Below are 21,043 nucleotides of genomic sequence, written 5' to 3' on the forward strand. Positions count from 1 at the left end.
AGCTCCGGGTTCTTTTCACTGATTTTACTTTCTTATCTGTCACTTCATTCTAAAGAGAAGCAATAAATCTGAAGAATGTTTGACATATTTTATTATAAATGGTCATCAATACAGAACCCAAGTAATCTTTATAAATATCTACAAAAAGCACAAAAGCATATTAAAAAACATTCTCTAGCATGAGCAGAGGGCTCATGGCTTTCACTTTTTACTTTTTATGAGCCTGTTCTTAGGGAAGAAATAATTTTAAAAGGGTTTTTTTGTTTTTAAAGCATGTTTTTTTTAGTAGTTTTGTTTTTAACATTCACTGTGAAAACAAAGCTGTGTTGATTTATCAAAGAGAAAACCAGAAAGGGTGACACGTGACCTTTTTGTCCAGTAAATCTGGAATAATCCCACAGTATTGTGGTTTTAATGCTAATTTAACTGAAAACGGAAACTAGTCCAAGACATTTCAAAACTCCCACATCTTTAATATTTTTGGCATATTGCCTGTCCACCTCAAGAGTCAGCATGAGGACTGAGCAAGTTGTAAAGACTTCATTCCTGTCCACACTGGAGAGTTGTTCTCCCCCAGCGTCAAGGTCAAAGCACACTGCAGTCTTGCTTCTACTACAACTGTTCAGATAATTTTGTACCTTGCTAGCTCCCCCCTTTCCTGTAATCCTAAATCATGCAAACGCAAACACTCAATCTCATACACAGAACAGTCCCAGCTGTTGCTGTTTTCCATGATCAAGAAATTAATGCAGGACTGCCAGTAGAGGCTTTAGCAAGCCTCTGAGCAAATCACTTTAGGTTTGACCGTTACAGACAAATGCTGTTGTGTAGCATGGTAGTTCTCTGTTGCCCCAGTCAGCAGGTAAGAGGCTGTGTTCTCTTTCTGCTTTAAGAGAACAGAACAATGCCTGTTGGATGTGTGTGTGTGCGTGCATGTATGCTGGAGTGGGGGAGTGGGGTTGAAGGATTCCTCTAGGTTATTATTTGCTAAATGGAATCCTCCTGGTCCATCTGCTATTTATTTTATGCTATGCTCAACAGAGAAGTGCAACTGAAGGTGCTATCTTCTGGAGTTTTACTTGCATTTTAAGAGGGAACACCTTCGTAGCAGAGTTACCTGTCACTGCATAAAACTGCATCCCTGGCCTAACAGAGAGAAGAGCAGCAAATTAGCTTCCTGTGATCTTTAAACACAAGAATATTAAAAATCCAACCTACTACTAGCACCAAACTGACAGCATTTGCCTTTCCCTATGTTTTTTTTATTTTTTTTCAAACATATTTCGGTATTACTGACATGCTGATGTGATCAACACTTTAGGGCACTGCTCAGCAACACTTCAGTCAGCCAGCCACGCAGTTGAATGTAAGCAAAGGGACAGGAAAAAACAAGAAATAACACTGTGTTCCACTTGTAAAATGTTGCTCTTCCCATTAGCATACTGTACTTGACCCTTCTGTCAGGGTGAGAGGTGTCGATGATTTTATTCAAAGTGTCGTAAATGATTGTATAGAGACTGGACATAGGTGAAGACACACATGGGATCTGGCTTGTAACCCATCATCATCATGTCATCCACTTCTATCAGGCGATCGCAGTGAGCCATTTTCCTGTAGTAATAATAAAATAGGTATAGCAAATCCAGAGTTAAATCTATGTCCTGTAACTACTTCTAAGACTCATTTGCTTCATTTGCTGATCTGATTTGAGCATCACTGAGGCATTAAAGAAATCTTGAGGTTTATCAGCAATATTTCATTTCACAATGAAATGGTCAGGCTCAGGCTGGAGACTGTTATTTTTGTGACCATGGAATATTCCTGTTCTTTCTCTCTCTTCCTCTATACTGGGATCTGACCCAAAGCCCAGTAGTTTGGTGTTTTGTTTTGTTTTGGTTTTCCACTGACTGCCATTCACATCCCTGATAATTGTAGCATGTAGCACAATTTCACATTCCTCTGCCCAAGTCTCAGTAAGCAGGGTTATGCGAGCTTCAGTGTGGTGGTACCGGTGTTTGAAGCTGTATCAGAAGCTGCAGGAAACTTTAGCCATGTGTTCCCACATCCTGTTGTTAGTATTCAGAGTGTACCAAACCCAGCTGCACACCACATGGAGTGTTCTTATTGTTACACAAGTCAAACAAAACAGCAAGTAAGAATCATGTTGATACTGGGTCAAAAAGGTTACTATTTCTAGCTGACAAGTTCACACGCGTAATGACTTTAACAAAAAAGTTATCATTTAATTGCCTGGTATACTGCATCAAAAAGGATCAGGACAGTGTGACTCAGGGTATTAGCTCTGTCCATTTTACACATTTATTACATTTATTGAGAAGCTCTCAGCCTTCATGTAACTCTACTTACAGTGAATTCAACCTTCATTCTTGTTCAACCAAAGCAACATAGAGACAGAGGTGAACATTCCCACAAAACCCAATTCTAAAACTGAATCTACTTGTTCCCTGCCATTCAGGGGTCACAGGTTTTCCAGAGAGGCTGGATGGATATATTAACATGACTCAAATTAAAATCGGGGATCGAGCTGCTAGGATTGGCTAAAAAACTACAAGTTGTATGTCTAGTTCCCATCAGTAAACATTGGATGCCTTGTGCTCTATGAACTCAAATGTCTTTTTTATGATTAATATTGGCAAATTCATTAGGAATCATTCATTACTTCAAGAACAAAATAATAAAAAAAGCCCAAAACCAAACATTGAGAGAAGTAGGGTTTTTTCCTGTTCTGTCCAAGCATAACTCATGAGGCTGATTTCTCAAGTTTAGTGTGTCAGTGCTAAGGCTGGTGAGAATCACAGAGGTGAGAAAGCAGAATGCAAGTACTACCTGAAGACCTGAACACAGGACTCCAGTGAATTATCCTGTGCGTAAAGCCACCTCTGATTTTAGACTGCTGAGTCTCCTGTTCTATGCATTCTCTATGAAGAGCTTTATTACCTTTTTTGGTGTGATCACATGCTAGTGATATAGGATCTAAAAGAAGAATCATTAAACTCTTCACTGCTGCCCGGCCACATTAAATTTGAACGGGAAGCACTTCACAGAGATCTAATATGATACTCACTCAGCCATGGTGAAGGCCAGCTCAAAGTTCTGCTTGCGATTAGCTGGGTGAAGCTTATTATAATCAAAAGCTTCAGGAAAGAAAGAATGCACAAGAGCACAGAATGCCATCCCATCATTCCAACTTGAGGAGAAGTTCTGGAGATCAATGTGCTGTCACGATGAAAAAAACAAGCATGTTAATGCAGCACAGGGGAACGGAGAAGAGCGGCTGATTTTGCTCACAGTTTTCTGTCCTCTCCCAATAACTAAAGAAACAGAGCACAGGCTGTATGTCTTCCTTCCCCTTTTTGTATATCCATTACATCATTTGTATTCTGAGAAAAAACGGCATGCTTAGCAATGAAAGCTTTTTGCCTGGAACGCCCAGATGCAAAGCAGACACACAGTTAATGTCCCTGATCCAAAGCCGACTGAAAATACTGGGAAGAATCTTGTCAACGTCAGTGAGCTCTCGAGCAGGCCCAACGCACCGGCTCAGTATCTGCAGAAACTAAGGACACTGCTTATCCCTGTGAAGTATTTATAACTGAAGAATTGTGTGGCTGTGAATAACACTAGATAAAGACTATGCTTGCTTGCTTTGCTTTTCAGTAAGGCCCAATTCGATGCCTGTTTACGTACAGATAGGTAGAAACACAGGAAGAATTACACCTACTGCAAAACCTCACTCTTAGAACAAATGCTTATTGGTAATTTCAACTGCCATAGTGAAAAGAAGCATATTTGGGCTCTTGTCTCATGCTCCTTTCCCATCACATAAAATTCAAGCCCCAACTTTTCTGGTAAGCAACTAACAGTAATTTTCACTAGTTCTGCTTAGTATACTATAATTTGGAGTTCAGCAATAATAATGCACACTTTATAATAATGTTGAAAAACATTACACAAAAAAAAACACCTGGAAAAAATTTTCATTCTCCTGAAAATTGCTTTGGCAATTGCAGTTTAAAGTCAGGTAAAATTACTAAAATCTCAACTGCTGAATTCTTTTAGCTGCACTTGATGGTACCTCACAGAAATTAGCACACTAACACCATGTGTTTGTTCAACCTCAACCATTTACTACAAATTCATTTTCCTAATACCAGTAGAGAGTACTTTGGTCTGCTGTGTAGCAAAAGGGCCATAGTCTCCACATACTGGCAAAATGTTATTCAAGTCTTGCAATATATAATGAGAATGCAAAAATCACAGCCTGCAACTAAGAAAAAAATGCATAAATGTATACTGAAGTCTATATCCATAAGCACAAAAATGTAGGCTTTCAGACAAACACTAATGCGTTGCTTTGACATACAGAATATCACTCGTGCAATCACAGACTGTCTTGAAGTGCTGCCTATGCAAACCATGATGCTTGTGTCACCTGCACAAAACTTGATGACCTTGAGGAAGTTAACTCATTATGTAGCAGGTTTTACATTCACTTTTTTGAGTACACTTTTTTGGCAAATTCTTGTGAAAAAGAGAGAGCTGAAAGTGCTAGCATGTCTTCACCTTGTATCCTATGGTTTTTGAGCGACACCAGTCTAACAGAATTTGTTTAATGCTGCTAGCGCTGGCAACCCCAAAACTCTGCGACCTCTTCAGCTTAGCTCTGGATTCTCCTTTTCCTCTGGAAAATTAACAGAGACCAGATTAAATTACATTCTAGAAAAACTTAAACCTACTTGTCAACAACATCTATGCAACCTTGCCCAGGTCAGCCCCTGTCCAGGTGCTATTTGAGAAACGTGTTGCTGAAACTTCAACTTGTTGGTCCTGCAAGAAAAACTCATTTTCATTTCACTAAAGCCAGGATTCCAAGCCTTCTTCTATTTAAATCACACCCCCATCGTGGTGCATAAAGAGCAGTCCACACTTTTGGTCCTTAATGAATAGCAATGGAAAGTCACTATATTCCCAGTCTCTTAGAATGACCAAGACAACAGCTTTCACAGCACTCTTTCCTGATAAAAGGCACCTGCTTCTTCAGCTGAACAACTCCACAGCCGGAGGAATCTGTAGCTGCGATTCTCCAGGCTTCAGTCTGTGAAGTCATTGAAGCTATACGTGAACTCATATTGTCCCTTAGCGCAAAATCTTACACTGAGAGAGTCCTCCCACCCAGCTGTCCTCTGCCGGTAATAATTGACAAATTAGTTTCCCATTAACAAACCCATTCTGGAGACAAGGGGTGTGACATACTTTCCACCATCATGTTCAAATTTCTCAAAAAGCGCTTTCCTGGCCTGTGTTCCTGTAGTCCGTGGGAGCGTCTGAGACCGCACCAGTTCTCGCCTCCTTTCAACTTGGCGATGCACAGTGGGAGGAGAGGAGTGAGAGCTGGGGGTCACATCACAGTAACTGCCAGTGGCACTGGAGAAACATAACGTGAAAAGTATGTGGTTAAACAACGTAACTCTGCAGTGCCAGGAGTCAGCATAAAGGTCCAACTGTTGCCTACTCTAAACCTCCCAAAACAGCCATTTCAAGAGGACCTGAATGACTCAAAAGCAATTTAAGTAAAAGTCAAAGTTTTATTGACAGACAACAGCACTTAATTATAGAAAAGTCTAAGGTACTTTTACAAATGAGACATAGCTGGACTAGTCATAAATGCTTTGTAGCACTAAGTAGAATAACAATTAAGCACCTTTAAGAAAAAAGGAAAAAAAAGAAAAAAAAAAGAAAAAAAGAAGTGTGGCCACACAGGAGCACTAAATCCCTTTAATTTCCAACTCTGGGGTTCCTGGCGGTAAGTCACATTTTAAAAATGGAATTTGAAGAGTAATTCAGGAAGCACTTTTTAAATTTTTACTTATAGTACACAGAATCCTGAGCTCACATCAGTGTTGCTTCGCTGACCGCAAGCTGGTAATTTGATCGAGAAATATAGGATTATATTCTAATTTGTGTTTATTTGAGACGTAAACCACTTCGTCAGCATTAATGAAGTAAGTCACACATCGCATTTGGAAGCGTTGCCCATGACAGAGGTGGGAAAACTGAGGCAGAGAGCAATGACATCAGTGTCACACATTAATTTCTGGTACAGATGGCAGTCAGATCTGACAGCAAGTTCTCTGGGGTGCTCAGTGTATCATGACTAAAGTATCAAAGTGCTGATGTTGGAACTAACTCAGAAGAAATGTAATGCCAAATTTGGGATAATTTTCAAGGCAGATGCAAGTCCAATTTAAGAGATTCAAATTGGTTGCCCTCCTATTTTTCTTGATGGAGATTTTGCACGCTGAGGATGCCTGGATATGCCAGAAGTAACTGTGAAACCATGTAATCCTATACTAAGCAACTGCAACTCTGAGTTAATCAAGCATGTATAGTAGTCCTCAGTCCTCAGCAAGTCATTTATCTACAAACCAAACTCTAGGCTAGCCAAACTAAGGATATTTGACAGCAGTCATATGTTGGTTTCCAAATATAAGCCTAAAGTACAAATTTCAACACAGCTGAGTATTTTTAAAAGTGTTTTCAAAGGGTCTGACAACTTGCTCCTCCCAACAAAAATCCAGCTGTGGCACTGAGAGATTTACTGACTAATGCTGTAACAATGCTGAAATCCACAATTAGGTCTGCTTTAAACTGCTCTACAAAAGATTTTTATCCCTCCCCATCCCTGTTCCACTTAGCCCTCAGGAATGCTCCCAACCTTTAACAGGCTTAAAATACAGCATCTGGGACTCACCTGTTTTCCAAGCCAGCAGAACACCTGTCCCTTGAGACTATACTGACCACAATGGCCTAAAAAACTGTCAAGAAAAATGCATACCTTTCACCAGTTTTGGTTCCACTACTCGTCTCACAGCTCTCAGTTGACACAGACTTAGTGACAGAAGTGATATTCTCTGTATAAAAGCAGGAAAAACAAGATGCATCAGGGAATAAACTTCTTTTATCTCTTTTCTTCATATGTTTTCAAACCACTTCCTGATAGATAGCTATGCATTGATTTTTACTCACCACAGTGAAAAGCTGCAGGCCTCTGTCTATTTTCCAGTCTGTGCTAACAAGCTGGGGAGGGATTTTCCCCAGGGGTTCAATCCCTCTGCAAAATTGTTGCACTGCAGTGAGGATGGTGTAAACATACCAGAAAGGGCCGTCAGAGGAAGCCTTTGATAAAACTGCTTTTGGGAAGCTTGGATCATTTCAGGCCCTTGTGCACACCTCAGAGGAGGGCACACTGCCATAGACGTTTCAGTGAAAGGAAGAAATGGTGCTACAGCTCAGCTTGCAACAGTCATTCTGGCAGACATAAGGAGTCCTGGGAAGTCTGCCACAATTGAGAGCGTAATTTAAATTACCTAATTTCCACCAGGAAATGTTCTAGTTTGTAAAGCAGAATGGACCCCCCAAAAAAGTGGCTTAAAAACCACTTTGCATCTTCCTCCCCCCACCCCTGAGGTTCTGCCTTTTGTGCTTTGCCTCTTAAAAGCCCAGGTCTGGACTCCAGCTACGTTTTGGAAATGCAGAACAACACAGTGGCTTGCCCAGTTTTAAGACAACTAAAGCCAAAACTTGTTGCACAACGCAGCAACTTATTTACTGAAGGCTCCTTCTATACACAAAGAAGAAAGACTGACATCTTAGAAGCAATCCAACCTGATCACTGTCCAAATCACTCTCTGAAAATGCTGAACTCTCCTCACTGCTTACAGAAGGGATCCAGATCAGCTGCACTTCTCACATAAAACACCCTGGTAAAGGCCAGCATACAGATGTGACAAATTTGGGACTACAGACAATTGCCAGATACTTGTGCAAATCTCAGAGGTTTTAAGCTGAGAAGGCGTGCGATCCCTGTTCTGGAGGAGCAACATCTTTGCTAAACTGATGCTTGAGACCACTATGAAATGTCAGTACATTGTGTAGACATTAACAGCCTGGTGACATCAACCTGAAGTACTTTTGGATAGAGCTGAACTCATCTATTTTGACTGAAATTGAAAATCCTTCAGGCATTTTGTCTTTTGACACATTCATATACAAAGACGACTACTTACTGCTCAAAGGAATTTGCTTCAACCTCCACTTTCCAACTCCCATTACCTTGCATGTAGTCACAGTTTTCACTTGGTCAGCTGAAATCTTCACTGCTCAAACTGTCTGTTCTGCCACACTTTTCTGGCACCTATTGCTTCCACTGCAGAGATTGCCTAACTGTACCCATGCACGCCACTGTGCAAAGAAAGATGAATACCCTTCACTTTGAACTGACTGAAAATCTGATACAGTGGAACAAGTTTCCATGATACCTGGGAAACTGAATCTGCATGCAGTCTTGCTAGCAATTTTAATATTACCATGTAACTACTAATCAGAACTACGTGCTCAGATCTGAATCCTCCAGACATGTAGCATGGAATCCCTCTCAATTTGTGTTGCATAAGGACATGTGGATAGGAACACTCACCTCCAGTAGCAGATGAACCCATTGTTCTCACCATACTTGAATTCCAGGCCTTCACTGAAACAGCAGAAAAAAAGACAAAGGGAGGCTTTGTTACATTCTTAGCTTTAGTAAGATAAAAGTTGAAACAATAATCTGCAAATAATCCCTATCTCTGGCTGGCAATTCCATCTGCTCTCTCTGTGTAATTTCTGACCTATATATATAGTCTGACCTGTAAGTGTCACTATCACTAAACGTATATGAAATACAGCTCAAAGATGAATGACTTCAATATGAATGAGAATTCTTTTTTTAAAAAACTCAATTTAGATATAAATAAGATTCTGCAATCACTCTGACTTGTGTATATGTGTCAGTCTGCTGTCAGTCATTCCCTCCTCCAAATGACTATTGAACCCATTAGCCAAATATCTGCGAAATTTCTCAAGGGGCCTCAAGTCTCAAAGTACTAAAACCTCCTGCAAATTTCATTAAAATACTTGCCCACGTTAAAGAGATTCATCTTCAGTAACTGTGCTAGAAGATTGGCTGCATGATGAACTCAACTAGGCCACAAAAATTCGAGGCAGATGTGACATTATAGCCTAAAGCTCCACCTAGGACCCACAATATTCTAACTCAGTGTGTCCCACCATGTGTATGTAGCCATAGAAGCAAGGTTTCATAATTACCACTAGGTCACGCAACTATTCCTGTAGTGCCAGTTTCTTGAAGTAAAGAAATGTTTCACAGCTTCAGCAAACAAATTATTTTTGTCTCTTTTACCTGACTGGCTGGAAGTTTTCACTGCCACCGCATTTTTGCTTTTGCTCAGTCCCAGCATGCCAGCAGACGCATTAGTTGTTCCTGTTGAACAGACGGTCTCTCCTGAAAACTTCTCCGATACCCTGGTTACTGCAGTAACGGGGAGATGGGGCATCTGCAAGGCGACTGCAGGGGCATGGGCCTCAGGGGAAGAGTCTGACGGGTGAAAAGAGGCCAGTTCATGGGAGACTTTTGCCTGACCTAGTGAATAAAAAGAAAAGAAGAGAGGAAATAAATTTATTAGCAGATTTGTAACAAAGCTACAACCCAATTTCCATGCAACAACTTTTTTTTACAAGTCACTGGAATTACTCCACCTAGTTCTCCCTGTGGGACATTATACCATTTAGAGCATGCTGCAGAAACAACCCTTGTGTAAGGGATCCTTGCAGCGATCGTACCTGTCCCACATGAATCTCAGCAAGAACAACTTTAGAGCATGAATCCACTAGCATCTGCATTTGGTAAGCTCCTCTTCTTCCTCTGTGCAGCCCCTGCCCCCAATCTCCTGCCATGGGTTAGGAGTCAGCATTCTTGTTCTTTTCATGGTTTTATGAAACACTGTATGCCTCAGTTTTCTCTAAAATGGAGATAGTAAGTCCTTCCTCCACTGAAGTATGATGGAAGCAGACAGGTAATTTGCAAAAGTTTTGGGATGCAAGGCTAAAATGGCAGAAGAGCAGGCCTTATTATCATTAGTGCCCCAAGATAAAATGACAGTAATAGTCTCTAATTTATGAAACATTATAGTGCATGCTTAACAATAAAGTCAAGGTAAGTTAAACTCCTAATTAGGAAATAAAGTTAAATGGTATCAACACCACAGTAGAATATCCATGCTGAAACCACAGCAGATTCTAATGTTTCCAGCATGTGAGAGCTGCTCTATGACTGCCAGGATCAGGTATTTTACTGCTACTTCATTTCATGCCGTGTTCCTACCTGATGAAGACTGATGCCCATTTTCAATGATGGAAGAACTAAAAACTCTTCTAAACTCAGGTTTGTGGTGGTCATCCAGGTCTACACTCTGTCAGAACAGACAACAGACAAAAGCTAAATTTCAAACAGCAGCAAAAGTTAGAAGAATATCCACAAACACCTGCCAAGAACAGGTCGTCTTTGTGCAAGTGACCACAAAACAAAAAGGGAACAATTACCTAACCCCAAGAGCCAAACCTGCAAACTCGGCACTGGCGAGGCAGGACTTGTATCAACCTTCACATACTTGTCCTTGCAGACCCCACGCACCTAGGAGGGGTCTTCCACTTTTGTTAGGTAAAGGTATCAACATCCACTGTGAAGGTGATACAGGAGACTCCACACAATAGTGGAGAGATTGACTGAGATTGCATAAAATGCTTAATGCTCTACAGATTTTTTGTTTGCTGCAGAAAAAAATGTCATTCTGATAACATATTACAAAAGCATTACATAAAGTAAGTATGATCCTGGAATTTTACAGCTGTATTATAATCTGCCATTTCTGTAAGGATAGTTTTTTCTAGGAAAAGCACCAGTGTTTCCCATAATGTTTGCCAATATAATTCAAAAAAAATCGGCCAAGAATTTTTTTTTGTGGGGTTTTTTTTTTTTTTTGGTTGGTTCATGTGTGTGAATGGGCATGCAAAAAATCCCAAGGAATTACATGATTTTTGGCTGCAGAAACTAAAGAAAGAAGAGACTGCTTCATAGACACACGATTACTTCAATTAAAAAATGTAGCTTCCAAGAAGCAGCATATACAAGCGGTAAAGTGAAATTCCCCAACTCAAAGTCCATTAAAAAGTTTTAATTAATTCTAGACAGATACCTAACTACCAGATTGGCCAAAAATTTTATGAATAAATAAAAATACCTGTAATATGCCCTTATCCAAGAATCCAAAATTTTTATAAACTCAATCCAAACAAGTTTTGTTGTTTTTAAAGACAGACAGACAGAAAGCCTGAAGATAGATACTGAAGAAGATTTTATACCGCAGGTAAGTATAAAAACAACAGAACATAACAGAAAAGGAAAGAGGCAGAATGTACACATGTAATAACTTGTCTCTGCTTTTTGTACACAGGAAATACAGAGCAAACTGGTGGTTTGATTTTACCTATTTATTCCGTAGCTTCATCACAAATTATTAGAATCATTTATTTATAGGGTGGAAAAATATATCTCATGTAAAATGCAGAAACCATACGATCAAATCAAGATAAATCAACAAAAATAGTTTCTTGGAACTTATCTGATGTTTACCATGCATCTGTTTACACGTAACCTTAATTAAGAACACCAGCCAACAACATTAACGCACCTTGGAGATTTTTTAAAAGTGTTTAATACTGTTAGATGCTGCGGAGTGCACAGACTGTTTTAGTATCCATTACTTGAGATACTAGAACTTTCATTACCTCAAGTACAAATCCCAGTCCACTCCTGGTAACTATGCTCTGAGATCTTGCTAAGAATTTGTTAACTAGTATTAGACTACAGTAAGGCAGCCTAAACACAATTTTGTCATAGAGTATACAGTTGTGTTCTTAGATTCTAATCCTCCTAGATACTTAAGTGCCAACCTCCAACTGATTTCAATGGAACACAGGTGTATGAGGCAGAATTTGAGCTACATGCCTACACTACTGAAGTTGAGGAAAATCCTTCTCTTGACTTTAAGGTTGGGCCCTACATTCTAAGATCACAATCAGTATCCAGGGTTTTCAAGACTACAGCATAATTTGGAGAAATCATTAAAGTGTGGTAAAACCCCATTAACCTGACTTCAAGATGAGGAGCTACAGCCTTGTAAGCAAGTGTCTTACAAAGATATACTACAATAAAACAGAGAAAGGAATGGCGGCAAGACATTGAGGTACTGTGAACTGTCTTTAGGGCTCAGCTTGGATGGCGTATTTTATTATATTGGGTTGTATACTATTTTTTAACCTGGGGTCAAATTATCATACAATTTTTTCTACGCTAGATGAGGAAAAGAGATAGGATCACCTGGAAAGGATTTTCAAACAAAACAATACAAAGTTCAGAAGAGGACTGGAGGCTTCTCGAAAATGTGGAAGTTGTACTCTCAGAAAAGAAGACTTTTAAATGTTTCTCAGCCAGGAGCTCTCATTTAATTCTCTTGCCTAGTTTCCAAGTCAATGATTATACATGCACTTATGTGCTCCACTAGATAAGAACACAGAGGTTACATGATGGGCCAAGACTCTCCTTAGTCTGTTTACCACTAAAATGCATGAGAGGCTGTTTGTTGTTTTTTTGTTTTTATTTAAAAAAAAAAAACAACAACCACCACTCAAACAACCACGCACACCACCATGTTGTAGCACAATGTTGCTTATAGCCCCGTTAACAAGACTGACAGATTTCCACTGATGCTCAATGAAAGTTTCAAGTGCACCTAAGATAGTTGGGAGTCAGAATGTCCATTCCACAGCTAGGTTAGCCTGCCTTAAGATACACTGCAAGTTCTACAAATCAAATCTGTAACAAAGTTCAGCATATCAATCTGAACAAGGAGGGCTTTTGCTTCGTTTTAATGTTCCTCTATCGTTCTTGTTTAAAAAGAAAGGAAAATAAACTAGATAGGGGAAGTTGGAACATTCAGAACTTCTCACTCTTTTTCAGCATCTAAAACTTTCTTACAAGCAAAAGCACTACAATTCAGCTATCTAGGCTCCACTGATTTTTGTGGGCTCTCTCCCATTTAGAGGCTTCATTACAGACAGGTTTTCAGAAAAGCTCACATCCAACAAAGCTTCACTCTTTAGATAGTTACTCAGGTTAGGCCCAAAAGAAGTGATGAGTTCTTTTGCAAAGCTAGTCTGTATACTTTTTTCACAACACATCACCAGAAGAACAACAGCTTTAAAATAACATTTGTCTTTCCTGATAATAAAAAATATTTTTCATTTCTATGTCATCTGCTGTCCCCACAGAGAATGCTTCCATACGCACACAGAGTCTGACTTACTGCCACTAAATTGGATCTGTGTCCTTGTATCCTGATCTTATAATTTGTGAAAATAAAATTATTTTGAAATTTTTACATTTGTCAAGAAGAAGGTACTATGTGTGAGTAAATTCAGTTATCACTAGCTGCCAGGACTAACTTGAGAAAAGTACTCCAAATATTAATTATACAAACCACGCAGAATCAGGGGTTCAGAACTTTTATTGCTCTATTAAGTGTAATTGAGATCCTGGTCAACAATTGCTGCATATCCATACTGCATATCCATACTACATATCCAGAACTGAAATATGATGCACAGCTAATGCAGCTCCCTAGAGTGTACTCATGGGATAGGTAGCACCATTTAGCCATTCATTCGTGTCAGCCATTACAATCTGAGTGTGTTCAATGCCTGTGTACACTGTAAACATAAATCCATTTTATAAGCTGGGGGGGTGGGGGTGAGCAAAACAGTCAAACGAGGTGGTCATTGCAAAGATCATGTAGCATCCCACACACTGAACTGGCTTCCTAATGCAGTGAGAGGTGCTGCATTAATTTATTAACTTATTTTATGCAAACCTGGTTACCACATTTTGGCTAACAGTACTGGGGAAGAAACTGACACCAGGCTGGAGGACGGGGAAGGATGATGTGCTGATAAAACACTGGAAGGATCTGGGATCAGATTCTACCGTCCATTTAGTAGTGCCAGGCTGAAGTACTTTAAAATCCACTTTGTTTGGAGATGCCAAGCTTCTGGCAAATCCATGTGGGTAACAATACTTCCTCTGTCAATGCTGGCTACATAGATTGTAAATAGCAAAGGGACAGGTACCTGTATCTGTGCTTAATAATGAGAAGTACTCATTTGTACAACTCATGTAACAACAACATGATGAGTAACTGGTGAAGCTGAAGAAAATAAAATTAAGGCTAATGTTTTGCATGTCTTACTCAGGCTTGCTCTTAGACCTAATCTCTCTGTAGCTCAGAAGTCTCCACGTAATGTAGGGTGATAATACTTTCCACAGTTGTAGGGCTGCTGGAATTCCTCCTTCACTGCAAAGAAGTTAGACCTTGGAGATCCATAACTGGAAGCTGCTATAAAATAGGCAGATATCGTAACCCAGCAGTGAAAATCCCACGCATTCAGAAAAATTAAGCAGCAGATCGTGAAATTAGAAAGAAAAGAAATAAAATTCTTATTTCCTTTCTGAGCCTCTAAAGTGCACCTCTGTTATGTCTTCAAGCTTTTGCATGCAACAAGATCAAATTGTAGACGAATGACTGACAAATGAGATTCCTCTCTTTCAAATGAGAGATCTCAGTCATCCAAAGTCTTTCATAAAAGCACCAATTATCAAAAGGGTCATGATAAAAAATTACTGGATCCAGGAATGATGTTTACCTGTGAGAGGCACCTCCCTCACTTGTTACACATGCTGGATGAAATTGATGCTTCACTCTAGTGAACAGCAAAACCACCACTGACTTCCACAAGGCAAGATTTGACACTCTGTTCCTTGCATATAAAGAGATCATTGATACATCAGAAATGGGGAATGATGAAATGTGTGAGGAAATGCAAACAAGGCTGCTTGACGCCAGCAAGAACTGCACCACATTTACCCCTTAATTCTTCTACTAGAAAACCAATGTTTGTCAGATAACACAAGTATTCTCTGTGTGTAACTGACCCTGCACTTGAAGAAAAAGCCTTGAATGCCACGAGCATATTAGGAAAGCTTTTGCACATGGAGTAATCACTGAAGAAAAACAGTAGAAGCACTTCTCACAGAACCTTTTTGAAGCAAGGCTGGATAAAAATGGACAGCAGGGAACAATTCTATCTTGGCAGCTTCAGCAGGTCACAGTGAATTAAAACAAAACAAAACAAACAACAACAAAAATAATCTAGAATCATGGCAACCTTGGAAAGATACCATTCCAAAAGGACATTTGCAGAAAGTATGAGAGAATAATAAGAAGGAAATGGAACTACTGGACTTCCTTTATCAAATATAGGAGTTGAGATGGTTTAGAATCATAGTATGTAACATCAGGTGACTGCTGGATCATTTCATCTCCCTACCTGTATACCCCAAGTCATGATGTCTCATGCAGTTACTCCCACGCTGACTAACTGTTGGGTGCCATCAGGTCACCACAGAGAGATACCAACGGGTAATATTTGTTTAGATCTTCCCAGGTGGTCATAGCCAGCTATTTGTCTCTCTGCTGCTTTGACCACCGCAGGCAGGTTCTCTGCAGTAGTCTGTTCAGCAGTCTGTCCACATTGTACAGAAGCTCTTCTGACAGTATAAAACAGAACACCCTTACAGTATTTTTAGCCCTCCCTATTCACAAAGGCATCATACTCAACCACAAACACTATAGAAAGATCATAAGTGAGGAAGCTCCTGCCAAAATATAAGATCTGATCAACAAACAAGGCCAAAACTCTTCCTTTCTAACAATCACAGTCAGGTAGGAGAAAAGACCTCAGTGACGCAAAGGATGACAAACAGCAACAAACTGCTCAGCAAAGGGTAAATCCTCAGTAGTGCAGCTGAGGGGGGTCCCAGGATCCCACTTTAAAATTAATTCTTCAAACATACCCTATTTTCCACCTTTGTAAAAGCAGCTCTCAGACTGTGTCCTGTTTAGAGAGTGAAATTAAAGTTTGGTGTCAAAATATCGGGAAGATCCCCCTGCAAATCACAGTGGCTAATGGCCGTTTAAAACACCACCTAAATCAGCACAATTTAACACTAAATCAGACTGTTGTATACCAGATTTCAAGGACGGCATAGCAGACATTGCCTGAAGATTAGAATTAAAAGGAGATTTATGTCCTTACTTCTGAACTATGCATGAACTCCCTGGTTTCACTTCTTTTCAACCACATTACCATGAAAAATAATTTAGCAATATTAGAAAATTATGGTTCAGACACTGAAGATGCTCAGAATCTCCAGTATCCAATCTGCAATCTGCAAAAGATAGCTGTAACTCTTATTCCAAGTATTTTGCTAGAAATGTTGAAGGCAACAGAACCCAGCCTTGTTGGGACAAACGCTGCATCAACCACATAGTAAAAATGAACTCAACCAATAAATCTTTTCAGGAGCAAAAGAGCACATCTTGATTAGCTACTACTTCCAGGTCAGTATTGTTTACTCCTCATATCCCATACTTACAGAAGTCTTTACTAAGGCTAGAAGTGTAACCAATTTTATCACAGGTACTTGTTTATCTGAAAACATACACAGTGTCATTTATGGTACTCTGTTTCAAGTACATTGATCATATAACCAGAAATTGCGAGCAACTGAGGTAACACTTCCTTCATTACAGAGAATCTGGGTGACCAGCACAGCAACCAAGGCTTGCTCTTTAGCCATTTGAGCACAGCCACATCAGAGCCTTAGCCACAAAATCACGTTTTCACTGCATGCATTTGGTATGTGGTTCTCAGTACTGAAATTCCTTCTCGGTCAGCTATGCTAACTCGGGAAGTTGTCCAACCTTCCGGGGAAAATTGTTGGGAGGGCACTGGAGAACTATCAGTACTTCCCTGAACCCTCAAAGCAAAGCAGGAAGGTTCCAATCCAAACAAAAGCTCATTCTGTGCTTTAATGCAGACCGATACCTAAAGCTGGATATGGCCATAACCTCGATGCAAGTCTTTTCACAGAGCACGAAGTAGACACTACAATGTAGGCAGCAGTGATGGAGCAGGTGAGATGGTGTGAGGAACCACACTCCCTTGTCCCTTCCATGTTGCTCAGCTCCCTTCTGTTCCTTGCAACACAAACAAGTGTGGATGGCTCCATGGAACGATCTGAAAGTTGCGTGTATGCTGCTTGCTTTTGTCATAAGGGGGGAAAGGCAGCAGTTGCCACGACTATGTTGGAACAATGCCTCAAGCAGCAGCTTTAGCTTTTCACTTGCCCAGCTGCAGGAAGCCCTATGCCCCCATTCTTGAGTCAATAGGAATGAAAAGGGCTGGAACGCAATACAGACTCTCTGCTCGCTCCTATCAATTTAACTTTGAGTGAATTTCATTTCCAAGTTTTTATTTTCCATCCCCAAAGCCTGGATAGACCACAGACCGGCTTTTCATGCTCCAACGGTCTTAAAGACCTCTTAAAACATGGCTTAATCAAGATTACACAAAATAGGCTGTCATCTGTGACATCCAAGTCTCTAGTATAGCACAGTTTTATGTGTCTGAATCCCAGTGCACTGTCTGGCTGCCATCTCCTGGTGTCAAGGATTGCACAGGAGCTCTCAACTCTTTCCATAGAGCTGGACACATTGAAAAAGTATGACACAAGACATCTCAGTGCCAGATGAGCTTCCCACTAACTGGAGTTTCCATGCACTGAGTTACGAGGCTCTGCTATGCTGCAGAAGAGAGTTTTATCACTGGGAGGAATATGTGTGTGCTAGTTTAGGTCATGGAGACGATGACAGCTTGATGTGAGGCTCACCTCTCAGGGACGAGTGGCAGCAGTGTCAGACAGCGGTTGTGCAGCAAAACCATCTCACTGCAGGATGCTAAGTCACTATCTTGGGAAAACACGTTACTGCCTGCTATATGCTGAGCTGTTCTCCTTTGTGAGCTTGCCAACTGGTAAACAGCATTGCTGGCACACTGTTCACCCTGAATCAAGTCCAGAAAGGATACACAGATATTCACATACATTTGTATATTGACAGCTAAGACTGCCTCAGCTACTCTTCTTACTTCTAACCACACTGGACTGACAGGTTGCTACCACTCTAACCAAGACCCCTGTCTGACCAAGCAGAGCTGTGATCAGGAACATCTCCAGGTGGTATCGGGGCCAAGACCATTTCCCAGAGCACCTCCCAAAAGGCCATTGACCCTGCACAGCAACAGAGGTGCCCCGTATCCCTATGTGCCACCCCACACCAGCGCAGCACAACACCCGTGAAGCACCCACTCACGCACCCCCTCGGCCCTCCCTCCTACCCTCCCTCCCACCACCTCCCTGGCTGTGGCCAGCACTTACGTGGCTCCGGCCAGTGACTGCTAGCTTGGCATGGCTGGAGAACCTGCCGCCCGCCAAGCCCTGCCCCGGAGCGCCGGGCCCCGTGGCCGAGGGGGTCCCCGCGGCCTCATCCGCCCACTCCTGCGGCAGCCCCGCCGTCTGGCAGAGGGCTTCCACCTGCCGGGACAGGCGCTCCAGCTGCGCCCGCAGGCGCCGGTTCTCCTGCTGCAGCTCGGAGACGCTGTGTGCCAGCGGGCTGGCGAGGCGCAGCACCTCCTCCACCTGCCGGCCCACGCCCTGCTTGAACAGCTGCATGTCCGCCCGCATCTCCCGCACGGCGCCCCGCAGCGAGTCCTCGTAGCGCCCCAGGGCCCCGCCGACGCTCTGCGCCTCACGGCTGTTCGGGTCCTCGATCTCGCCGGCCATGGTGCCCGCCGGCCGCAGCCTGCGCGGCGCGGCCAGGGAGCCCGGGGGCTCCTCCGCCTCTCCTCCCCTCGGAGGGCGCTCTCCGCCTCCCGGCGGCCCCAAGCGCGGCGCCGGTGCCGCCGGGCCACGGCCTGCTCCCGCCGCGCGGAGATAGAGCCCGCCCGGGCAGGGGGGCGCCGGGGCAGCGCCGCGCAGCAGCGAGGCGGGGAGGGGATCGACTGCCCCGCTCAGCCTACGCGCCTTCAAAGGGGGAGATGTAATTTCAGGAGGCGAGGGTGGGAGAGGGAGGGAGCAGGGGCGGGGGCACGGGCTTGTTCGCCGGGCTGCGGAGGCCCGAGCGAGCCGGGCGCGGTGGGCTGCGGGCGGGGAGAGGAGAGAGCGGCAGACGGGCGTCGGGGAGGAGTAGGAGAGAGGCAGAGTGAGGAGGGGGTGTGAGTATCTGGTCGCTGCCGGCCCGCTTGGATTATGATGCCAAAGTGAGCACAGTTTATCTCTTGGCCGGTGGAGCGCTGAGGCGAAGGGAGAGAATTGTCTCTGGGAGAGCAGAGCCAGAGATGCACACGCCTGCGCCTTCAGACACGCTCGCTGAAGGCTCAGTGTCCCTTCACGCATACAAACTTGTACACACACCCACCATTCTCACGCTCAAGAGTTTCCCGCTGTGGGTTGCGATTCGATGGGCATTAACACTAAACTGCCAAATAATCCAGCAGAACCAACACGTGTGCATCCGGGGTAAGACACACATTTCTGTCAAACTAGGCAGAGCCACAACAGGGCTTTCGGGTTTATTCTTTATTGCCTGCTCCCACACAAGACAATACCTCATGCATAAAGCCTCACAGGAAAAGGAAATCTGGAAGATATTTTAAGCAAATTTACATCATCAGAGTTAGCCTATATTCTGCACTTCATGTCAGGTAGCTACAACTTTTTTTGGTACCATACAAGGTTTACCATATTACTGAATCATTGCCTCTTTCTCTCAGGAACACTGCATTCACATGCAAAACTAATTCACTTTCACACACGTTTACAAGCATGCCTAGACTCCCAGATGTTTGCAGAACACTACAGAGGTAATCCCCACAGGTCTGCGTCAGAACGCTCCGGGAGTGAAGCAGGACAAAGATGCACACTGTAATTTAAAGCTTTTTGCATTTGATAATTTTTGTATCTACAAACTCATGCTCCTCTGTGGACATGTGTATGTGTGTATATTTGTATGTAATACTTACCCATTTTACCCATTTATCTAAGCTACTGATAACTTTAAATACCCACTTATCTCTTCCTTTTTTTTGCAGTACCACTGTATGCCTTCCTTTTCTTTCCCCTCCCCTTCTCTTACCCCAAGCTCTTTTGTGGGACCTATTTTACAGCATTGAAACGCTGGTGTAGAAAAATGCGTGTCTTATAATGAGTGCTTTCTTACAGAAAGGAGACATCATTAAACAGTTGTCAACAGTTGTTCTCTTAACATGCAGCAGCAAATAGCTGAGCCTGTAAATCTAGAATGAGCAGGGAAAGCTGGAGAAATTCTGCCTCAACTTTTAACCCCACCCCAAGTTGCAAAATGTTTAAGTATGTGCAAAACCATACAGCAATAATAACAAGGTCAATTACCACTTGCTCATAGGTAATTTCTTAACATATACACCCATATCTAACAATAATGTGTGTGTGTGTGTTTAATATTAAAGTTGACAGCTCACAGCTATCAGCTATTAGCTAATGGTACTAATACTGTAATTCTTTGGAAAATATTCCTCCCCCCATGGTAAGTATTTAATTTTTTACAATATTTTTAATTACTAAGGAAAGCTTATACTTTTTCACAGATATTAATCTAGGTGAAAGTTCAATTTTCTGACAAAAGTTGTTTCGAAAGAAAATTTTCAACCCACTCTCAGCAGGGTCTAGCAGAGCCAAGAAAATAAAATTATTTTGTTGTTTCCAGACCCAGCAACCATAGAATAATCATAAAAACCTAGTATTTTTAAAACTGCCTCTCGTTCATGCATTTAGAACAATTTACAATACAGCTTAGCATACCAACAATTCAGATCCTTCCTAATCTCACAAAAAAATTAAGTACAACTTTCACTCTGTCCACCTCTCTGCCCTGCCACAAATGAGGAGTTGGCTTCATACTTCAGTAGTCTAAAACCACACCCACCTTTATGTTCCCCTTTGAAATCTCCTCCCCTTGAGCTCTTGCAGCTGTACACAGCATGGGAATATGTTAGTCTCCAAAAGCCTTTCAAAACAGATAGTATGATAAGTAAACACCAGAAGGGAAGCCCAATCCAAATGATAGGAATCAAA

At 41.9% G+C, this 21,043-nt stretch overlaps 1 protein-coding gene across 1 annotated transcript; it reads right to left on the minus strand.

The window, feature by feature from the left end:
• Positions 1-74: 74 nt before the first annotated feature.
• Positions 75-18,915, minus strand: SMTNL2 (smoothelin like 2). The gene is made up of 9 exons (XM_082493030.1): positions 18,311-18,915; positions 10,244-10,331; positions 9,263-9,502; positions 8,498-8,551; positions 6,857-6,932; positions 5,275-5,445; positions 4,585-4,702; positions 3,086-3,237; positions 75-1,611 (listed from the first exon to the last, which is right to left on the minus strand). Exons 1-9 carry the CDS (start codon positions 18,713-18,715, stop codon positions 1,485-1,487), a joined length of 1,431 nt encoding a protein of 476 aa, XP_082349156.1. The 5' UTR covers positions 18,716-18,915; the 3' UTR covers positions 75-1,484.
• Positions 18,916-21,043: the final 2,128 nt, after the last annotated feature.

The sequence above is a fragment of the Vanellus vanellus genome (assembly GCF_965231255.1).
Source record: "Vanellus vanellus genome assembly, chromosome: 19".
Taxonomy (NCBI): domain Eukaryota; kingdom Metazoa; phylum Chordata; class Aves; order Charadriiformes; family Charadriidae; genus Vanellus; species Vanellus vanellus.

Coding starts and splice junctions, on each gene's coding strand:
- SMTNL2 (XM_082493030.1), bottom strand. CDS start 18,715: ATGGCCGGCGAGATCGAGGACCCGAACAGCCGTGAGGCGCAGAGCGTC. Junction 8,552..9,262: donor GAAAACTTCCAGCCAGTCAG/GTAAAAGAGACA, acceptor CTGCTGTTTCAG/TGAAGGCCTGGAATTCAAGT. Junction 4,703..5,274: donor TTTGAACATGATGGTGGAAA/GTATGTCACACC, acceptor TTAATTTTCCAG/AGGAAAAGGAGAATCCAGAG.